At 38.1% G+C, this 17,225-nt stretch overlaps 1 protein-coding gene across 1 annotated transcript; it reads right to left on the minus strand.

The window, feature by feature from the left end:
- Positions 1-1,020: 1,020 nt before the first annotated feature.
- On the minus strand, positions 1,021-16,864 carry LOC133978573 (zinc metalloproteinase-disintegrin-like berythractivase). Its single transcript, XM_062416837.1, is given in 23 exon segments — positions 1,021-2,271; positions 3,901-3,927; positions 3,929-3,997; positions 4,089-4,188; positions 4,277-4,379; positions 4,503-4,596; positions 4,733-4,813; positions 4,908-5,064; positions 5,249-5,354; positions 5,459-5,654; positions 6,271-6,360; positions 7,551-7,728; positions 8,051-8,184; positions 9,812-9,893; positions 10,584-10,753; positions 10,929-11,000; positions 11,304-11,366; positions 11,531-11,714; positions 12,425-12,501; positions 12,673-12,751; positions 13,711-13,787; positions 13,900-13,988; positions 16,731-16,864. Coding segments are annotated over 23 exon segments (2,385 nt in total). The 5' UTR covers positions 16,849-16,864; the 3' UTR covers positions 1,021-2,232.
- Positions 16,865-17,225: the final 361 nt, after the last annotated feature.

Consider the following 17,225-nt stretch of genomic DNA (forward strand, 5'->3'; position numbering starts at 1 on the left):
ATAAAGACACTAAAACTGATCTCCATCTACAGCGGTTTTGATGCGCCGTCTCTGCCGCTCTGTCCCTCACCCACTGAACACATGCTTGGAGTTGCAGCAAAGACAATGTGTCAGAAGACAATAAGGCCAATGTGCATGCTCCCTCAGCGGCAGACCAGGACAAATCAGGACACTGGCTCAGTGTTTGTGGCTCAGTAGGTGGCGCATGGTGCTCACCCTGCCAGAGTTTAAGCAACATTGTATGATTTTGATATGTGTGATAGTAACTAAATCTGTTCTACCTTTGGTGGAGCACAGTGCTGACCTAATAAGTTCATATAGTTCATTTTGTACTTTTCTCATCATCAGGAAGCAAGTGGTGCATGTTTGTAGATGATGGGAACTTGATCTTGATCAGAATAAATAGATTGTTACATACAAACAGACTGGTGAGTCCACAGACAAAGGAAAGAGGAACACACAAAGAAGCTCAGACTTCACTGGAAATACCTAGAAAGTCATCAGTGAACACACACACACACACACACACACACACACACACACACACACACACACACACACACACACACACACACACACACACACACACACACACTGAATGTAATGATCTCCGATTTTATGAACACTATTGATGTGACTCTGTTTTATTTTAGTAAACATGGCATGGTTGGAGAAATGTATGTAGCTTCATTCATGTAAATCCTGCTTATAAACTATTGTTTCTGCAGTTTGATCAATGTCCATTCATGTATTCATGTCATGATACTCCCCTCACAGAGGACATGACCTAACTGAACAATTGCCTCACTGTGATTGAGGCCAGTGACCACACTGCACTCACATCTAAAGTCAGAATCTTAGATGTGTGTCTGCTTGTCTGGATTTGAAACAACACATCTGTAAAACGAATTCCAGCTTCGATACTAGTTAAACACTTCAGTCACTGGGTTACATTTCAGTATATTTGTGTGTGTGTGGATGGTGAAAAGCCAGGAGACTTTCAAACACACATGATTAAAACATATAAGTCTTTAATATTCATCTTAATATCTCTACAGTTTCCCAAATATCGCTGTTTGCAGGTATGTTCAGTAGACTTTCGGGGAAAGCTTCCCAAGTATTTCAGTTTACATTCATCATGTCGTTTTAAAAGTTATTTTTCAATGTGAGGCTTTATCGGGTGAGCCATACAGTATACCGACCTCCTGTTAGGTCTGATACATATCTCTCAGAATGTAAAAAATATTGTTCATCAAGAATCTTAAGCTCTATAAAAAAGGGGTGAAAAAAAAGTGTGGGGTTTTTCCCAAATACAGCAATAAGATGGTGACATTTTTGTGCAGTGTTTGTATGTATGACAGTTGGGGACTCAAAGTTGAAGCTATTCAGTCACAGGCCTTTTAACATGAAGGTTACTACCACTCAGATTATGGCCTCCTTTAAGACAAGACAAAAACATAGCTGCCTTTTGTTTTTTTTTACATATTGGCTAAACTAATGCTTCATGTGCTTTCAGCCATGCAACACAGAAAACATTTTTGCTCACTATCTGAACATTGTGCTCACAAGAGGATTTACAAATAACAGTATGTACATGTTCACATATGGTAAATAGTAAATGGACTGTACTTATATAGCGCTTTTCCTAGTTGTTATGACCACTCAAAGCGCTTTTACACTAAGTCTCATTCACCCATTTACACACATTCATACACTGATGACAGGGGATGATTACAATGCACTGCAGCAATAGAAATGTTAGACCATGAGATTGAAGCTCTTCAAAGCAGAAATATTTCTTTTGGTTAAAACAAACTCCATAAAATATATACTATAAATAAAATAATACTATTTCAGGCACTCAATACTGTTATATATTATGTAATATTATATCCTGGATTTCTGTAACAAAATAAAAGACTAAGTATATACAGTTATATGGCTCATCTTTAGGTTGTTTCTCGTTGCACCCCTAACCCTAAAGTATCAGAGTTTCAGAGTGCCTGAAAAAACATAAAGTTCATCCCTGTAATAAAAAGTCCTCAGTGCATGGCTTGCAGTAACACTTAGAACCCGGTTTTGTCCCTGCTGCAGTCTGCACATCAAACTCCTGGTGATTCAGATTGCACAGGAAACAGTCACGACAGGATCCCTTAAAAAAAACAAAAAAAAAACAGGACTCTTCTTCTTTGGTTGCCAGTGTCCCAAAGCCGAGCATGAGCTAGTACTGTTTCAGACATTGAGCTTTGGTGGAGGTACTGGTCTCAGACCCTAGTGGATAAAAAAGATGCATTAGTACAGGAGGAATGTTGTTTTGAAAAGTCAGTACTAGCCAGTGACAGCCCTCCAATGCAGTGGCATTCAGATAGTTTTAATCTGCTGAAGGTTTCTCACATATTTTTCCATTCAATTTGTCCAGTCATTTTCAAAGAATTTGCCAGGAGTCATCATCTATGTAACACTGCTGGGTTGAACCCCCAATATCATCAAACTGTCATAGTTAATAATGATAATAATTAACCTACAGTTAGTTATAATGAGTTACCTTTGATTACACTCTCAGATATTTTTATATCCTCTTGCAGTCAAGATTGTATGTGCAAGAATTTCAACAAAATGAACTGTGTTCTCTAAAGAAAATTAGATCACTGATTAACTTTCAACATGTGTGCTAGCAAGTAAAGAAATTTAAACAACAAAATAAAATCTAATCTCAATCACATGACTGGCTAGAACTGGGTTCTACAAAAGAAAAAAATCTTTAAGAGTGAGAAGAAAATGGAATATCTTTAAGAGTGAGATACAGAGATTTCATATCATACATTTATATCATATAGAGATTTCATATCATACAATTGTCCGTGTTTGCAAACATGTGTGCTTCCACTTCATCTGTAACTTAAAAGGCTAAGGAGGGTAAGGATGAACTGTCATTCTAACATCATGTTAAACAAACAAATAACTAGAGTGAAGGAGAGAGTGTAGGGGTTTTTGTATGTGTGTGGTCAGGTCTTTAAGCATATATTTGAAGGAGACAATAGTACGACCATAAGTGCCATAAAAATGGTGACACTTCATATCCAATAAATTAAACTTAAATAAAGAGATATTAGTATATTATTACGTTATTGGCTCCAGTTATTACATTTGTAAAGGATTTTTTTTTTACCAGGCCAATAACGTAAAAACCAGCCAATAACGTAAAAAAGTTATTACGCAAAAAAAAATCACTATATGCTGGAGCTGTTTAAAACTCTGAAATGAACACTGAAATGTGCCCCTGGCTACACACTGCTTTTTGTAAGATGTCAAAAGACAAAAAAGGTGGAAACCACTGATTTCATCTTTAACAATGTGTTGTATTTTAGAAGCTTGTGTCCAATCTTCATCTGAAAAGTAACTAGTAGTGCAGCAGCAAAAAGTACAAGATTTCACTCCGAAATGTAGTGGAGTGGAAGTAATAAAAAATAAAATAGCATCACATGGGAATACTCAAGTAAATTACAAGTACTTAAGTGCTAAATTGTACTTAAGTACAGTACTTGAATAAATGTGCTTAGTTAGTTTTCACCACTGCAAAATGATAAATACAAAAATCATTATCTTGTTTGTGTTGTTCTTCTTTGGCAATAACAGTAGCTATGAAGACGTGGCGTCATTACAGTTTGCACATTCTTTTTGCACTGTTATTACCACAATTACTACAATTGTAGTTTTTGTGGATGAACACTAAGATCTATATTTTCAGGTATCGCTATTCTGAACTGCATTGTTCTCACCAAATCAAACCATTTGTAATTAAGAAGTATGCAAGAATCACATTAAAAATTGTGATATTTAACACATTGTCAGAAGCCTGTGTTAACTGTGTGTAATGTGGCAGATAAACACTTCAGTTACCTTACGAGCAGCCGTGAAGTTCTGGCCCTGGGGGTTTCGGTCTGTTCCCTGCTGGAGGTGGTGGAGGTGGAGGTCCTTTGGGTTTTGGCCTTTGAGCCTAAAATAATAATTCATTTCATAAGTGATGATACATTAAAATGTAACAAAATATACCCCAACTCAAAATACAATACATCCCAACTCATTACCTGTGAGGCTGGCATGGGTTGGATGGGAACTACCCTTTTGTTAGGTTGATAAGCACTGTTTGTTGCTGATACTGCTGGCGGCTTCCTTTGGGTGTGCACACTGTTACAGAAACAGAACAAAGATGAGTGTGCAGCAACATTACCACCAAGACCAAGACCTGCAAGACGGGTGATGCTTATCCTCTTACGTTGGCAACGAGGGACTCTGTTGTTTTTTGTAGAAGAACCATGCAACACCAGCAATGACAAACAGGAGCACTATAACTGTCACTGCGATGGCAGCGGCTGCTCCTGCAGAAATGGAATAAATATCAGTTACATTTGCACCTTAATAACTCAGTGATTGAAATTCTATGTTAGTTATGTTGAGGTATATTTGTTATACTGTGATTGCTAATGAGTAACTGAAGGTACCAGGAGAACGAGAACTGAAAGCTTCATCCTGTGAATTGCAGTTAGGAGGCATCCAACCAGGCTCACACTGACACTTATTCATGTGATTGCAAACCTAAAGAACACAAAGGACGATATGTCAGTATAATAATAAGACGTTGTTCTTCTTGCACGCAGTATGTTGTGTTTGTTGAGACTATACAACAGTGATCACAAGTATAATTCAGCATTTAGTGATGGTGAGTACTTACAGCACGGCCGGAGCATTTCGCTGAGCAGTTTGTATTTCTGTAAGCTACCACCAGATTCACACACTCATTCTCGTTACACACCTTTTAAAAAAAAGAACAATTTTCAAACAGGTGACCATCATAAATGCAAACAGTGAATCATGTAACATTAGAGGAAACTAATGCAGACTGTTACCATTTCATCCCCACATTTAGTCCCAGTGTCCACCTGGCCATAGTCGCTGGCTTTGTCTGAAAAGAAAGCTGCCTTGCAGTCACCTGTCCTGACCATGTTCCCATAGTTTGGGTCACTTTTGCCTTTGTGGCAGAAGAGCTTCCCACACGTATAATCTCTGCAAAAGGAAAGACGTGAAATTCAGAGACAATATTTCTACTTATTCTGCAAAATAAACATTACTCTAACCCATACACTCAACTACACTTGATTCAGTGTATTAAGGTGATAAACCAACCAAGAATACTGATAAGAGTGCCTTGCAGAGTTACTATCCTATTGTATGTCTTGCTGAGACTCACTGTGGCTGGCAGGCGACAAACTGATTATTTGAGAGACGTCGGCAGTAGCCAAAGTTTGTTCCTTTTCTGTTGTGTTTGTAGCAGAAAGCACGGGCCTCTATAGCAGCTGATGACAGAAATAGATTACATCTTTTTTAACAACTTAAATTAATGATTTTATCGTTTCCAATTTATCTTTTATCTATTTTACAAAAAGAGCAGGACACTCACTCTCTCCATACATCTTGACGCACTGGTTAGACCTCTGCGGACACTGGCCGTTGTAGCAGTATCCCAGACCTCCCTCACACGGGAGGCCATTCACAGCAAAGACATCCTCAGGACAGGTGTTCCTTTTCCCATCACAGTACTCTGCCAGATCACAGTCATGCTGCTTACTCCGGCACTCCCTGGATCGAGGTAAAACCTGTGTGGAGGTAGGAGGCGAGAGCCAAATTGATCAAATTACATATCACGACATTGGTTACTTTTTTTGTCCATGCAAAGTATGTAAAGCTCTATTTTTTGAATGCTGTATGTAACAGCCTCCATTAATTGCTTTGCCAAGGTTGTGATGGTGGAGGGCAAATGCGTGTGTGCTCAGTTAAGCTGCATTCACTGTTTTATTTAGCTTTCGAGGGTAATCTACACTAATTTCAGCAATATTTCATATCATGTACTATCACCTAATTTTGGGGAAATGTTTTTGGAATCACAGATAGTTTTGATTTGGCACTTCTAGTGGGTCTATACATTGTTTTTTGCATGATATACCTTTTAAATACCAAATAATAATAATAATAATTCATATATATAATTATAATAATTGATTTATATGCCTAATAACAATTTTTATATACATTTATAACCTTTTTTGCTTGACCAATAGAAGTTTGAATACTTGTAATATGTTAAATGTCCACTAGATGGCGGTATCACACTGTCATCATTGCTTCACAATCACCAGCAAAGTCAGATTTCATTTAAAGAAAATATTTGGAAAAAAGGTAATAAAATGTCTGTATTGATTAATATTTACTCACCTTACCGTTCTCACAGCACTCGCCTTCAGCGCACTGTGAACCCTCCTTCAGGGTGCAGGTGGTGGCATTGCAGCGCGGATTGGTGCACTCCTGCAAAGACGACATAGAAACTCATTTGACCGTTTTTAATCCTGTTTATTAATCATTTTCTTTCTTGCGCTATGTTAAACTTCCTTCTGGTACACTCCTCCCAGTGACTTCTCATAGTTACAGTAGCTTGAGTTTGGTGTTCTTTCTTGTATCTTCCCTTTCATTTGTAAATTAGTTTTAAAAAACTGCGGCAGACACAATGGCACAACTTGATCTTGCTTGACACATCTTAGAACTACAACTTCTTTCGACTCTCTTAAAATACTTGGACAATATTCTTATGGTATTTGCTTTCGATTATCTGGAGAAACTCATCTGTACAAAACCACTAAATCCATTTTTCCTGCAGTGTGTATCTTATAAACTTAATATCTGGTGTCTGGTATGAAAATTAAGCTTACCAAAACACAGCCTGCCTACACCACCTCTCCTGGTTGAGCTTGTGGTTTGTTCATGAATGTGAGCCAAATACCAGAAGTTGCAAAGTGATGGAGGACTAACATGATATCTAAGTGGAATGCACAAAATGCAACACCAGTCTACAACACCTTTTCAAAGAATTCATTCTGAAGCCTAAAATTAAGGTTTTCAAACTTGTGAGGTACTTAGGAGCTGCCAAAATCTGACTTTTAAGATTCCATTTTTTTCCAAGGTGTTAGCTCATATTAATGTTCAACATTAATACACGACTATGAATAGAAAGATAGACTAATTTTCCTAGAAATGCGTTAGTACACATCAGACAGCCCAATTCTCTTAAAACCTCTGGGTGAAAAAACAAACCAAAAGATTCAAGATCAGACAGTGCATTCAGTGCTTTTTCATATTGCTACAGTACTCTACACTACCTGAATAACCTCTGCATATTAAACTGTAATGATACTGGAGGACAGGAGCAAGGCTTATTGGTAACTGAGAAACTTTGGAGAGAATGAAGATTTATAGAGAGTTATTTAGATATTCAGACTAACTAAAACCTCTTTGAGCCTGTTACTTTCAGTTATGTTATATGTAAATTCACATAATTGCGAAAGCTTTCCTGAATAAATGCACACAATATAACACAGACCCCCTCATATTTGTTACTTATTCAACATGATGTAATTTTAGTGACACATGTAAGAGAAATTAATCAGTAGAAAAATACAAAGTAAAAATCAGTCAGAATGAGTGTTTGTTAGTACAGTTACCTCTAGAGTTCCACAGTCGCACTGCTCTCCTTTCTCCACAAAACCATTCCCACAGACTGAAGGAGCCACCAGACTCCTGTAGTCTGGTTTGTCCAGCAGGCAGCTGGGGGAGCCATCTGTCAGGTATCTCTCGTAGTTGCTGCTGCTGCAGCTACTAAAAGTTAGGGGGGTTTTCCGGCTGTGGAAAACACACATTCTCCTTATCAACTTTGAACAATGAGACAGAGGTGGGACTGTGAATGCCATGGTGTTTTTTAACAAAGCTTCCCAGAAAATGGTTATAACTTTGGGTTATAAAGATATAATCCAAAGTTATAAGTATATGTAAAACAATGATAAGTCAAAAACAAGAAAGACATTTTCCCCCAGAAGTTTTAGTTATTCTTTTTATCACTGCTCTTCAAACTGACCCCAATATCTGAAGCTAATGATAAAATAGTCTATTCCAACTCAAATCATTATATGTTTCTAAAATAAGTCTCTACAATGACTTTTCTGACCTGAGGGCTGCAGCCATGATGCAGCTATCTCCAGAACAAATACAGCCACTGGAGTCATCATGGTTCATACCCAGGTTATGGCCCATCTCATGGGCCAGTGTCGCTCCCACTGCAATGGCCTGGTCAGTGTGATCCTGTGAGGTAAGCAAACCACTATTTTAATGAGTGGAACCATATAAATTATACTTTATGTGGTGTCAGAGGTTTCAGTCTTTACATGCACCATGATTTCCTTGCTAACACGTGATAACACTGTTTCCTCAATCTGCTTTGTTTCCCAGCATTGTGACCTAAGTAATTGGTTAAGGGTTTCTGACAAAGTTCATCTATTCCCATGACACAGTCTAAAACGTTCACTGCAGTACAGTAAAAAGAGTTTCTCAATCATCTTGTGCAAAGTGACACATCTTCTTATAAAACACTAGTGCAGTACCCGTATGTATTTACTCTCTTTTATCTGCATAACTACAGTCATTGTGTGTTGGGCTATGAGGGCTTCAAAATTGCATGTGACCTACACTCAACAATGTACTTGACCACCTCTTGTGTAGACTCTCACTGCTAATGTCACACTTTCTGTCTAGACACAGGGTCAGAGCGTCCACTCTTGATTAAAAGCTCTGTTGTCTACTTTTCACTCTTTAGAGTACTTCTCTATGGCTTGTGTCTGGTCTCTCCCTGACAGGAGTCAGTTGGCAAGGGTTCTGAAGCTCTGCCAACTGAGTGGAGCAGGTCACTGTCTGATCACTGGTTTGTTCAAAGTTTATTAATATTAATCATCATGCATCCAAATCGCACCAAATTCGATTCAACTGCATCCCAAGCCATACATCCACCAAGTGTGGAGTCAATCGGATGAACTGTTCAAGAGATACACAAAGGACAGACAGACAGACAGACAGACAGACAGACAGACAGACAGACAGACAGACAGACAGACAGACAGACAGACAGACAGACAGACAGACAGACAGACAGACAGACAGACAGAAAGACAGACAGACAGACAGACAGACAGACAGACAGACAGACAGACAGACAGAGATGCCTTCCTTTCATAAAAACATGCACAAGATAGGCTTAGGAGTGTGGTTGAGCTAAATGCTTTGAGCTAAATGCAGACAAAGACAATGGTAACATGTAAATGATTAGCATGTAAAGCATGTAAAACTTCATTAGCAAATGTAAGCATAATAATATTTGCTACATATTTGAGAGTTAAGAGACCACCATAGCTGTTACTGTTCATCCTGAGGTGCACGTGAATGTCAGAACCAAATTATGATTGTTAATGACCAAGACTTGTGGAGACATTACAAACCACTAATGTCAACCTCATGGTGGCAGTAGAAGAAAAGTCCAGGGACACCTAAAGCCACAATGCATTAATTGACTGGAAATTATGAATGTCTGCACAACCGTTTTTCCAATTCATTTGTATATTTCACTACTAATCTTTACTAACTAGTTGACTTGCTGGGGGTGCTAGAGGATGAATCAGGTATTACCAAATTCAGGTTGGGATTCGTCCTCCATGCAGCATGGTTATCTGTACCAAACTTCATGGCAATCTATCCAATAGTTATCAAAACACTGCAAAAATGTCAACCTCGTGGTGATGTTAGATGCAAAGTACAGCGATCATCACAAGAAAATAATAATAAATAATAATGGTTGCTAATATTATGCCCAGCCAAGAGTACAAGATATATAGCATCCAAACAACAGATGGAAAAAATCTTTTTCTCTGTACCAGCTTACCTGTACTACCCCAACAGAATGACCAGAGCACAAAGACCCAATATAGGCCAGTCCCACAGTTGCTCCTTCAAAGTCAATACCACTGAAAGACAGGAATATAAATTGTGAGTAAACTATATCTGTAGTGTTCATCCATCCAGTTCTCTGTTTATTCACTACCATGGAATATATAAATAACTTTGTCAGTTCCACAGAGGCTTGATTTGGCTATGAAAATACTGGCCAGGTGAATATGAGGGACAGTGGCCCTGCAGTGTTTGGTTTAGTGTCAAATTTTAATCTAGGAGTCAAATTTGTAACCTTGTAACCACAAAGATCATTATGGTTCTTGTTGTGTCATTGCAAAGAGTTTCCTGCAATGTGGACATAATGATTCATAGTGGCAGTTCTGGTAAGCCAAAAGCAACTTTAAAAAAAATGCTTACTTATCTTATCGAGGCATAGCTCACACAAATCTCTTTCTCATGATTGGAGAGATAAAGGCCATTGTTCAATGCTTTTTAATGCTGATTTCATACCCAGGTTAAAAGCCGGAACAGACTTCTGACCGAACCATACTGGTTATTCAGCTTTTTTGACCTTCACTACACAGGCCTCTCTGTACAAGCATGATATGTTGACTTATGACCTCCAGAGCATGTACAATGTATAGATGGGTCAAAATGGTTGCTTTAGGATACGCACCAGAAGCGTCTTGTATTTTACATTCAACACATGAAACACTGAGACTATTTTCAGATTATTTGGTATTACTTATAAATGTTCTTCAGACCTGATGAGATGTGCATTGTCATGCTTTTTCGTCTTGACCAGCTCAGTGTTCCTCCAGTTCATAAAAGCACCAAGGTTGGCCCCGGCTGGGGGGGTTATAGAGATCAAGTCACTATTGGACCAGATCTCCAGTCCCACCAGAGCAATGAAAGTCCTCAGGGGCTTGTAAACCTGGAAGCAATACCAGCAGGAGATTTAGCATTTATACATGTTTGTTTGTACAAACACGGAGACCATGCTATCTGCAAAATTTCAGGTTTATTATTAGAAAATCTTGGGTTGAAATGTAATAAAAGTAAACATGAACTAAAGACTAAATACCATCACAACGACAGCACTGACTCACCATGTTGACAAAGTTGACAATTTCGTACATCCTTTTTCTCACAGCTGTCATATCTTGCTTCATATTCTTATACTGAAACATCATATCATCATGTTAGAGCAAGGTGATACTGTTTCTTAGCAGTTGATCCATTACACACAACAAATGATGCTACATGACTTTGATCGAGATAATAATATGTGATTGTTATCAGACCCAGTCCAAATAGTCCAGAAATTGAGAGCATTTTGTGCTTGCAGGTGAAATGTACTATCATTAGGTGGACAAGTCGGGTCCTGGGTTTCACAGAAGAGTAACAGGAATGGCAGCAAAATTGTTCCTGTTTTGCAACACTTGCTGGCATTCACAGAAATTGTCTATATAACTACACCTTACCGCACGGTTATCAACAACAAGGAAGAGCTCGAGGTATTTCGGTTCGTAGACAATAGATATACCCTTGAAGACAAAAAAAATGAAGTTGATTAGTTAATGTACTCTAAAAGTTTTAAAATGGACAGATTTGTCTTTTCAGACTACTGAATGACGTGTTATTTTTCTGATGTATTTGTTAATGTGTATATGTAGGCTATCGGGGTGTCATGGAAGCGATAGGTTCATACCCCCGATCTGGAGCGACTGAGGCTTGTTGGGGGTTCAAAGTCCAAGCTCCAGGAGGTGTTGGTGACACCACATACTGCAGGTGTGGAATTCTGGTTACTGTACTTCATCACTAAATGGTCCCCCTCATCATCACCAGACAGTGGCTCAATCAGGTACCTTTGCTCAGCTGTTCTGAAATAACCCCTAATCCAAGATCAAGGCAGTCAGACATTTAGGTCTACAGACATTGCTTTGAGGTAGAAACATAGGATGAGTTGCACCTTTTTAAGCGGAGCCAAAAGACAGAGCTTTTTCTTCTTTTGAAAGCAGGTAAGACATCTTAAAAACACATGGAAATTATGGAACTCAAAATATGAATACAGTAGACCTGTAAACTAGCTTATTGTACCTTGTTGAAATTAGGCTAACACAGTAAATTTGAAGTTGGAATGTCTGCTATAGGCTACTGCTCAGCTTAGTTCTACAGAGCATTTCAGCATCTCTTAGCCCATTGTTTTGGTTTTGTGCCACAACTTGCTGTTTTGGTTCAGTCTCACTGCTCTCATTAGGGCATCATCCTGTAGGTGGTGAGCAAAACGGAGCTAAAATGCCTAACTTAAATGGCCATAAAAGTTCAGTTTTGTGTTTGTGCTGACATAAGAGTAAAAAAAAAAATCACTAGTCATATGAAAAACAGTTTTAGCTTGATCCTTAATACATACTGAAAAAAAATGTTCTCTTGCTTCATCCTTTGAGGTTTAATTCAACCAACAGGCTTAGCATGGGTTTATCTCCATTATTCTTGTTTGTAATGTGAATATGTATTATTATAAGTTGTTTACCATATGTGAGTGGCATGTTAATAACACTTAATTCAAATTTAAAGTTGAGGAAAGAATGGTTCGAGGGCTCACCTGAGTCCATCACAAGCACTGATGCTAACTGATGATTCATTGTCATTCACAATCCTGCCATGATAGTAGCAGTGATCCTGGAAAAGAGATGAGGATGATATGACTGTATAATTCAATGTACCTACTAATCCAATGTATTTTTTGAGCATTCGTTCTCATATGATCATTCAACAGTCTTGTGAGCAATTTTAACCATTACACGCAACAGTAAATGGAACTGAAAGTTGACTACAAATGCAAACACTCACAATGTCATCTGGCGTTGTGGTCACTTGAGTTCCATCTTCTTTGTAGTAGGTCTCAGTGTAGTCTTTGGTGAGTAATTCACTAATGATGAAAAGATGTAAAAAAAAAAATAAATGTACATCATTCCATGTCACATGCATTACCACATTATTGTTGAGAGTTGAGACACAAGTTCCTCTTTAACAACTTGTTGAATTGTTTTTCAATGTGTCCCATGCTTTGAATAAAAAACCATGTTGTGAAAACTTCAAATTTCATAAGAAGGAACAAAAGAAATGAAGCCAGGATGTTGCATTGGAACATTGCTTTCAACATACGCCTGACCTCTCATTGTGTCAAGACCTGCTTTTTCTGAAGTCAATCAGACAAAATTTGGTCTGTTTTCATTGGTATTTGATGAATTGATAAATTGCTAATGACGCAAGAGGGAGAGAGTTAAGAGACCACCAACGCTATTACAATTCATCCTAAGGGTCACATGAATGTCAGAACCAAATTATGAGTGTCAATATGTGACTTGTAGAGACAAACCACAAATTTCAACTTCATTGTGGCAGTAGAGGATAAGTCCAGGGACATCTAAAGCCACATGGATTAATTCACTAGAAACTATGAATCTGCGCTTAAGTTTGCCAATTCATTGGTATACTTCACTGACTAGTTGACCTGCTGTTGGCCCTAGAGGATAAATCAGGTATCACCAAATTCAGATTGGGATTCATCTTCCAGGCAGCATGGTTATCTGTACCAAACTTCATGGCAAGCTATCAAATAATTATCAGGACACTCCAAAAATGTCAACCTCGTGGTGATGCTAGATCGAAAGTACGGGGATCATCATCCCAAGAGCCATGACACCAAAATGGATCAAAATACTGGTTGCTAATATTATACGGTGTATCTCTTTTGAAAGACAGTGTCTAGTCTTCATGTACACCAAGTCATAAACACCTCGTTACCTTGAAAGTTGGTTAGCATTATGTATGTCTCTTAATCCTGATACTTTACAGAGGCTGGCTTTTAGGAAAGTAAGAACTTACTTGTTTTTTTCTAGATGCATTTCAATGTCTTTTCCTCCCACCGTCATTGCATACTTAATAGTCTGTGGCCTGAGGTGCTGCAGACAACACAGGTATAAAATGTTGTTTTTAGTTATTCATTCTTTTATTCATGTTATGTTTCTCATAACACTCATGTGGTAAACAATTTAAGTTTTAAAAACATGGTACCTCTGCATGTCTTTTTCTGACTGTGTGAAGTCTGAAAGGTCGAACCACCTCATAGTCCTTCACCTCATCAGTTGCAGGACCGTGGCTCTCTATGGAGTTACAATACACATATTAATCAAAGGAAGGTGATGTGATAGTGTTATAAACAATAAGTAGTCAAAGTTCTAAATGTATTCTTATTTTGAATATCTTACCAAAAGTCCTTTCCTAGTTTTTCATATTTAAATGTACATATATATGAAAAGATGCTATTTAAAACAGTAGTGCTTGTGGACTTCAACTCAGTCCTCGAGTAAACCAAATATTCACTCTTCTACTTCAATCCATCAATAATGGGTATATTTTTCGTAGTCAATACAGCTAGGCTAGCAGTTTCCCCCTGTGTCCAGTCCTTTGCTAATTAAGCTAGGCTAATAAGGTTCGCCCCTCTGTACAAACACATAAGATCATGGTTCTGTGTTCATGGTTAAATAGTTATCAATAGACTCTAGAATACCTAGAAAACCTCCCCTTTCGTTCAAAGATCCTTGAGAAAGTTGTGTGACTTTCTACATAGTATTAGTTTATTTGAGGATTTTCAGACTGGATTTAGAACCCATCATAGCACAGAGACAACACTGGTAAAAGTTACAAATTACCTCTTAACTTCGTCAGACAATGGACTTCTCTCTGTCCTCGTCCTGTTAGATCTTAGTGCTGCCTTCGACACCATTGATCATCAAATCTTGTTAGACTTGACTTGATATTTTATTGGCATTAAAGGAACGGCATTAAACTGGTTTAAGTCCTATCTATCAGATCAATTTCAGTTTGTACATGTTAATGATAAATCCTCCATGCAAACAAAAGTTAGACACGGTGTTCCTCAGGGTTCAGTGCTTGGACCAATACTATTCTCCTTATATATGCTTCCTTTAGGTAATATTATGCGGAAACACTGAATAAATCTTCATTGCTATGTGGACGATACTCAATTATATCTATCAATAAAGCCAGATGAAAGCAACCAGTTAACTAAACTACAAACATGTATTAAGGACATAAAGGCCTGGATGACCTGCAACTTCCTGCTACTAAACTCAGGAAAAAAATGAAGTTATTGTGCTTGGCACACATCAGAAACACATTATCTAATGATATAACTACTCTGGGTGGCATTATTTTTGATCAGGATTTGTCCTTTAATTCCCATATAAAACAAATTTCAAGGACTGCCTATTTTCATCTACGTAACATTGCAAAAATCAGACACATCCTGTCTCAAAATGACGCTGAAAAACTAGTCCATGAATTTGTAACTTCTAGGCTAGATTATTGTAATTCATTATTATCAGGCTGCCCTAAGAAGTCTATAAAGACTCTCCAGCTGGTCCAGAATGCAGCTGCACGCGTTCTGACAAAAACTAGAATTATTACTCCCATTTTACCTTCACTGCATTGGCTTCCTGAAAAATCCAGAATAGAATTAAAAATCATTCTCCTCACTTTCAAAGCTCTTAATGATCATACTCCATCATATCTTAAAGAGCTCATAGTACCTTATGTACCTACCAGAACACTGCGCTCCCAGCATGCAGGCCTACTTGTGGTTCCTAGTATCTCTAAAAGTAAAACCATCTTTAGAGGGCAGACACCTTCTCTACACTTAAGAGTAAGCTTAAAACTTTCCTTTTTGATAAAGCTTATAGTTAGGGCCCCCCCTCCTCCTCTCAACCCCAACCGGTCGAGGAAGATGTTCTCCCACTGGTCCTGTCTGAGATTACTTCCCGTTAAAAGGGAGTTTTTCCTTGCCACTGTCACCAAGAGCTTGCTCATGTGGGAATGTTTGGCCTCTTTAAATTAAATTAAAGAGAGCGGTGTCTTGAGATGACTTTTGTTGTGATATAAATAAAGATTGATTGATTGATTGATTGAGTACCTGAAGCTCTGTCATGTAAACTAGTTATCATTGAAAAGATCCTTTGATATATTTATCAGCAGGAACACAAAGGCTTGCTGAGCTGGGAAATGCTTATGACTTTATATTATATACTTTGCATACTGTATTGAAAGTGTTATTTTACAGAACCCAACCAGTTTTGCTGGAGCTTTGACTTTCGTCAGACTTTTTTCCCTACACCCTGTTTTTACAGAATTTAACAGAACCCGTCAGATGAAGCCAAAGAATGAGGTGTCTTTGTTGCAATTTTTCATCCTTCTCCTTTTTGAAATACTTGCCAGAAACAGGACATCAAAATACATTGCTTTTTTTCTGTAGATTTGGTCACTTCCTATTTCACCAGAAATTGTGCCTGATGCATCAGATACTGTGTCACAATGTCAGTATCGGCTACACCTATGTTTTATCCAGATTTGTTTGTTGGTCTCAATCATCTTTACAGTCATTTCACCAACATCATTCAGCTTGGTTTATGAAGCATTATTACATTGTAATGAGTGTGGTAGTCAATGTTCAGCTAGACAACCCTAGATTGAATACAGACATTTCCTATCTAAGTACATGTTGAACAAGCAAATGTAGTAGGTCAAGTGTAATTTTTGTCCCAATATGATCCATTATCAATGAAGTAAACTCATAGGTATATATACTCTCTATATTATTAGGTGTAGGCAGGTGTCACCCATTGTAACCAAAACTGAGGCTACATGGTCTTTAAATCATGTTAATGAACATACATTATATTTTATTTTACTATACAATTTATCAGATCAAATCTGATCTTGTGGTCCAGAACACTTCACACTTTATACCCAGGAAGAGAAACCTACATACAGGCTTTAGTTATTAATTAGTCACTGCACAGTGGAGGTAAGAGTATCAAATGACTTACCTGAGGGCTTGAGCGAGGCATTTAGGATAAGGGCCCACAACAGCAGTGTGTGCTTCATTGTCCAAGTGCAAACAGTAACAGAGCAGATCGGTTCTCTGATCATGCGTCCTACCTGCATGCTGTTTTAACCCCTCTTGTGAGGACACACCATCGCCAGCCTCCTTGGATCTGTCACAGCTACTTCCTTATTGTCAACACATTTACACCATGCTCATGCTCATCAGGCCCGAATGCGCCCCTGCTTATCTACAGGAATGCAGGAAGAATACTGCAGAAAGTATTGTTGGTCACAGCTTAACTGGCAGTCTGCTAAATACAGTCTTAAGTTTTCTCTGCAGTATTTTACGAAAGTTTACACTCTCCAACCTTCTTGCTTCATTGAATTTTAGCCACTTCTTCTTTTCTTTTCTTTTTGTATCATAAAAGCATTCAATCAGCAGTTCCTGTTCTGTCACTAGCAGTCATTTCTATATTTACATCAAGTTGGTGGTTTTC

Source organism: Scomber scombrus, chromosome 4 (genome assembly GCF_963691925.1).
Source record: "Scomber scombrus chromosome 4, fScoSco1.1, whole genome shotgun sequence".
NCBI classification, from domain to species: Eukaryota; Metazoa; Chordata; class Actinopteri; order Scombriformes; family Scombridae; genus Scomber; species Scomber scombrus.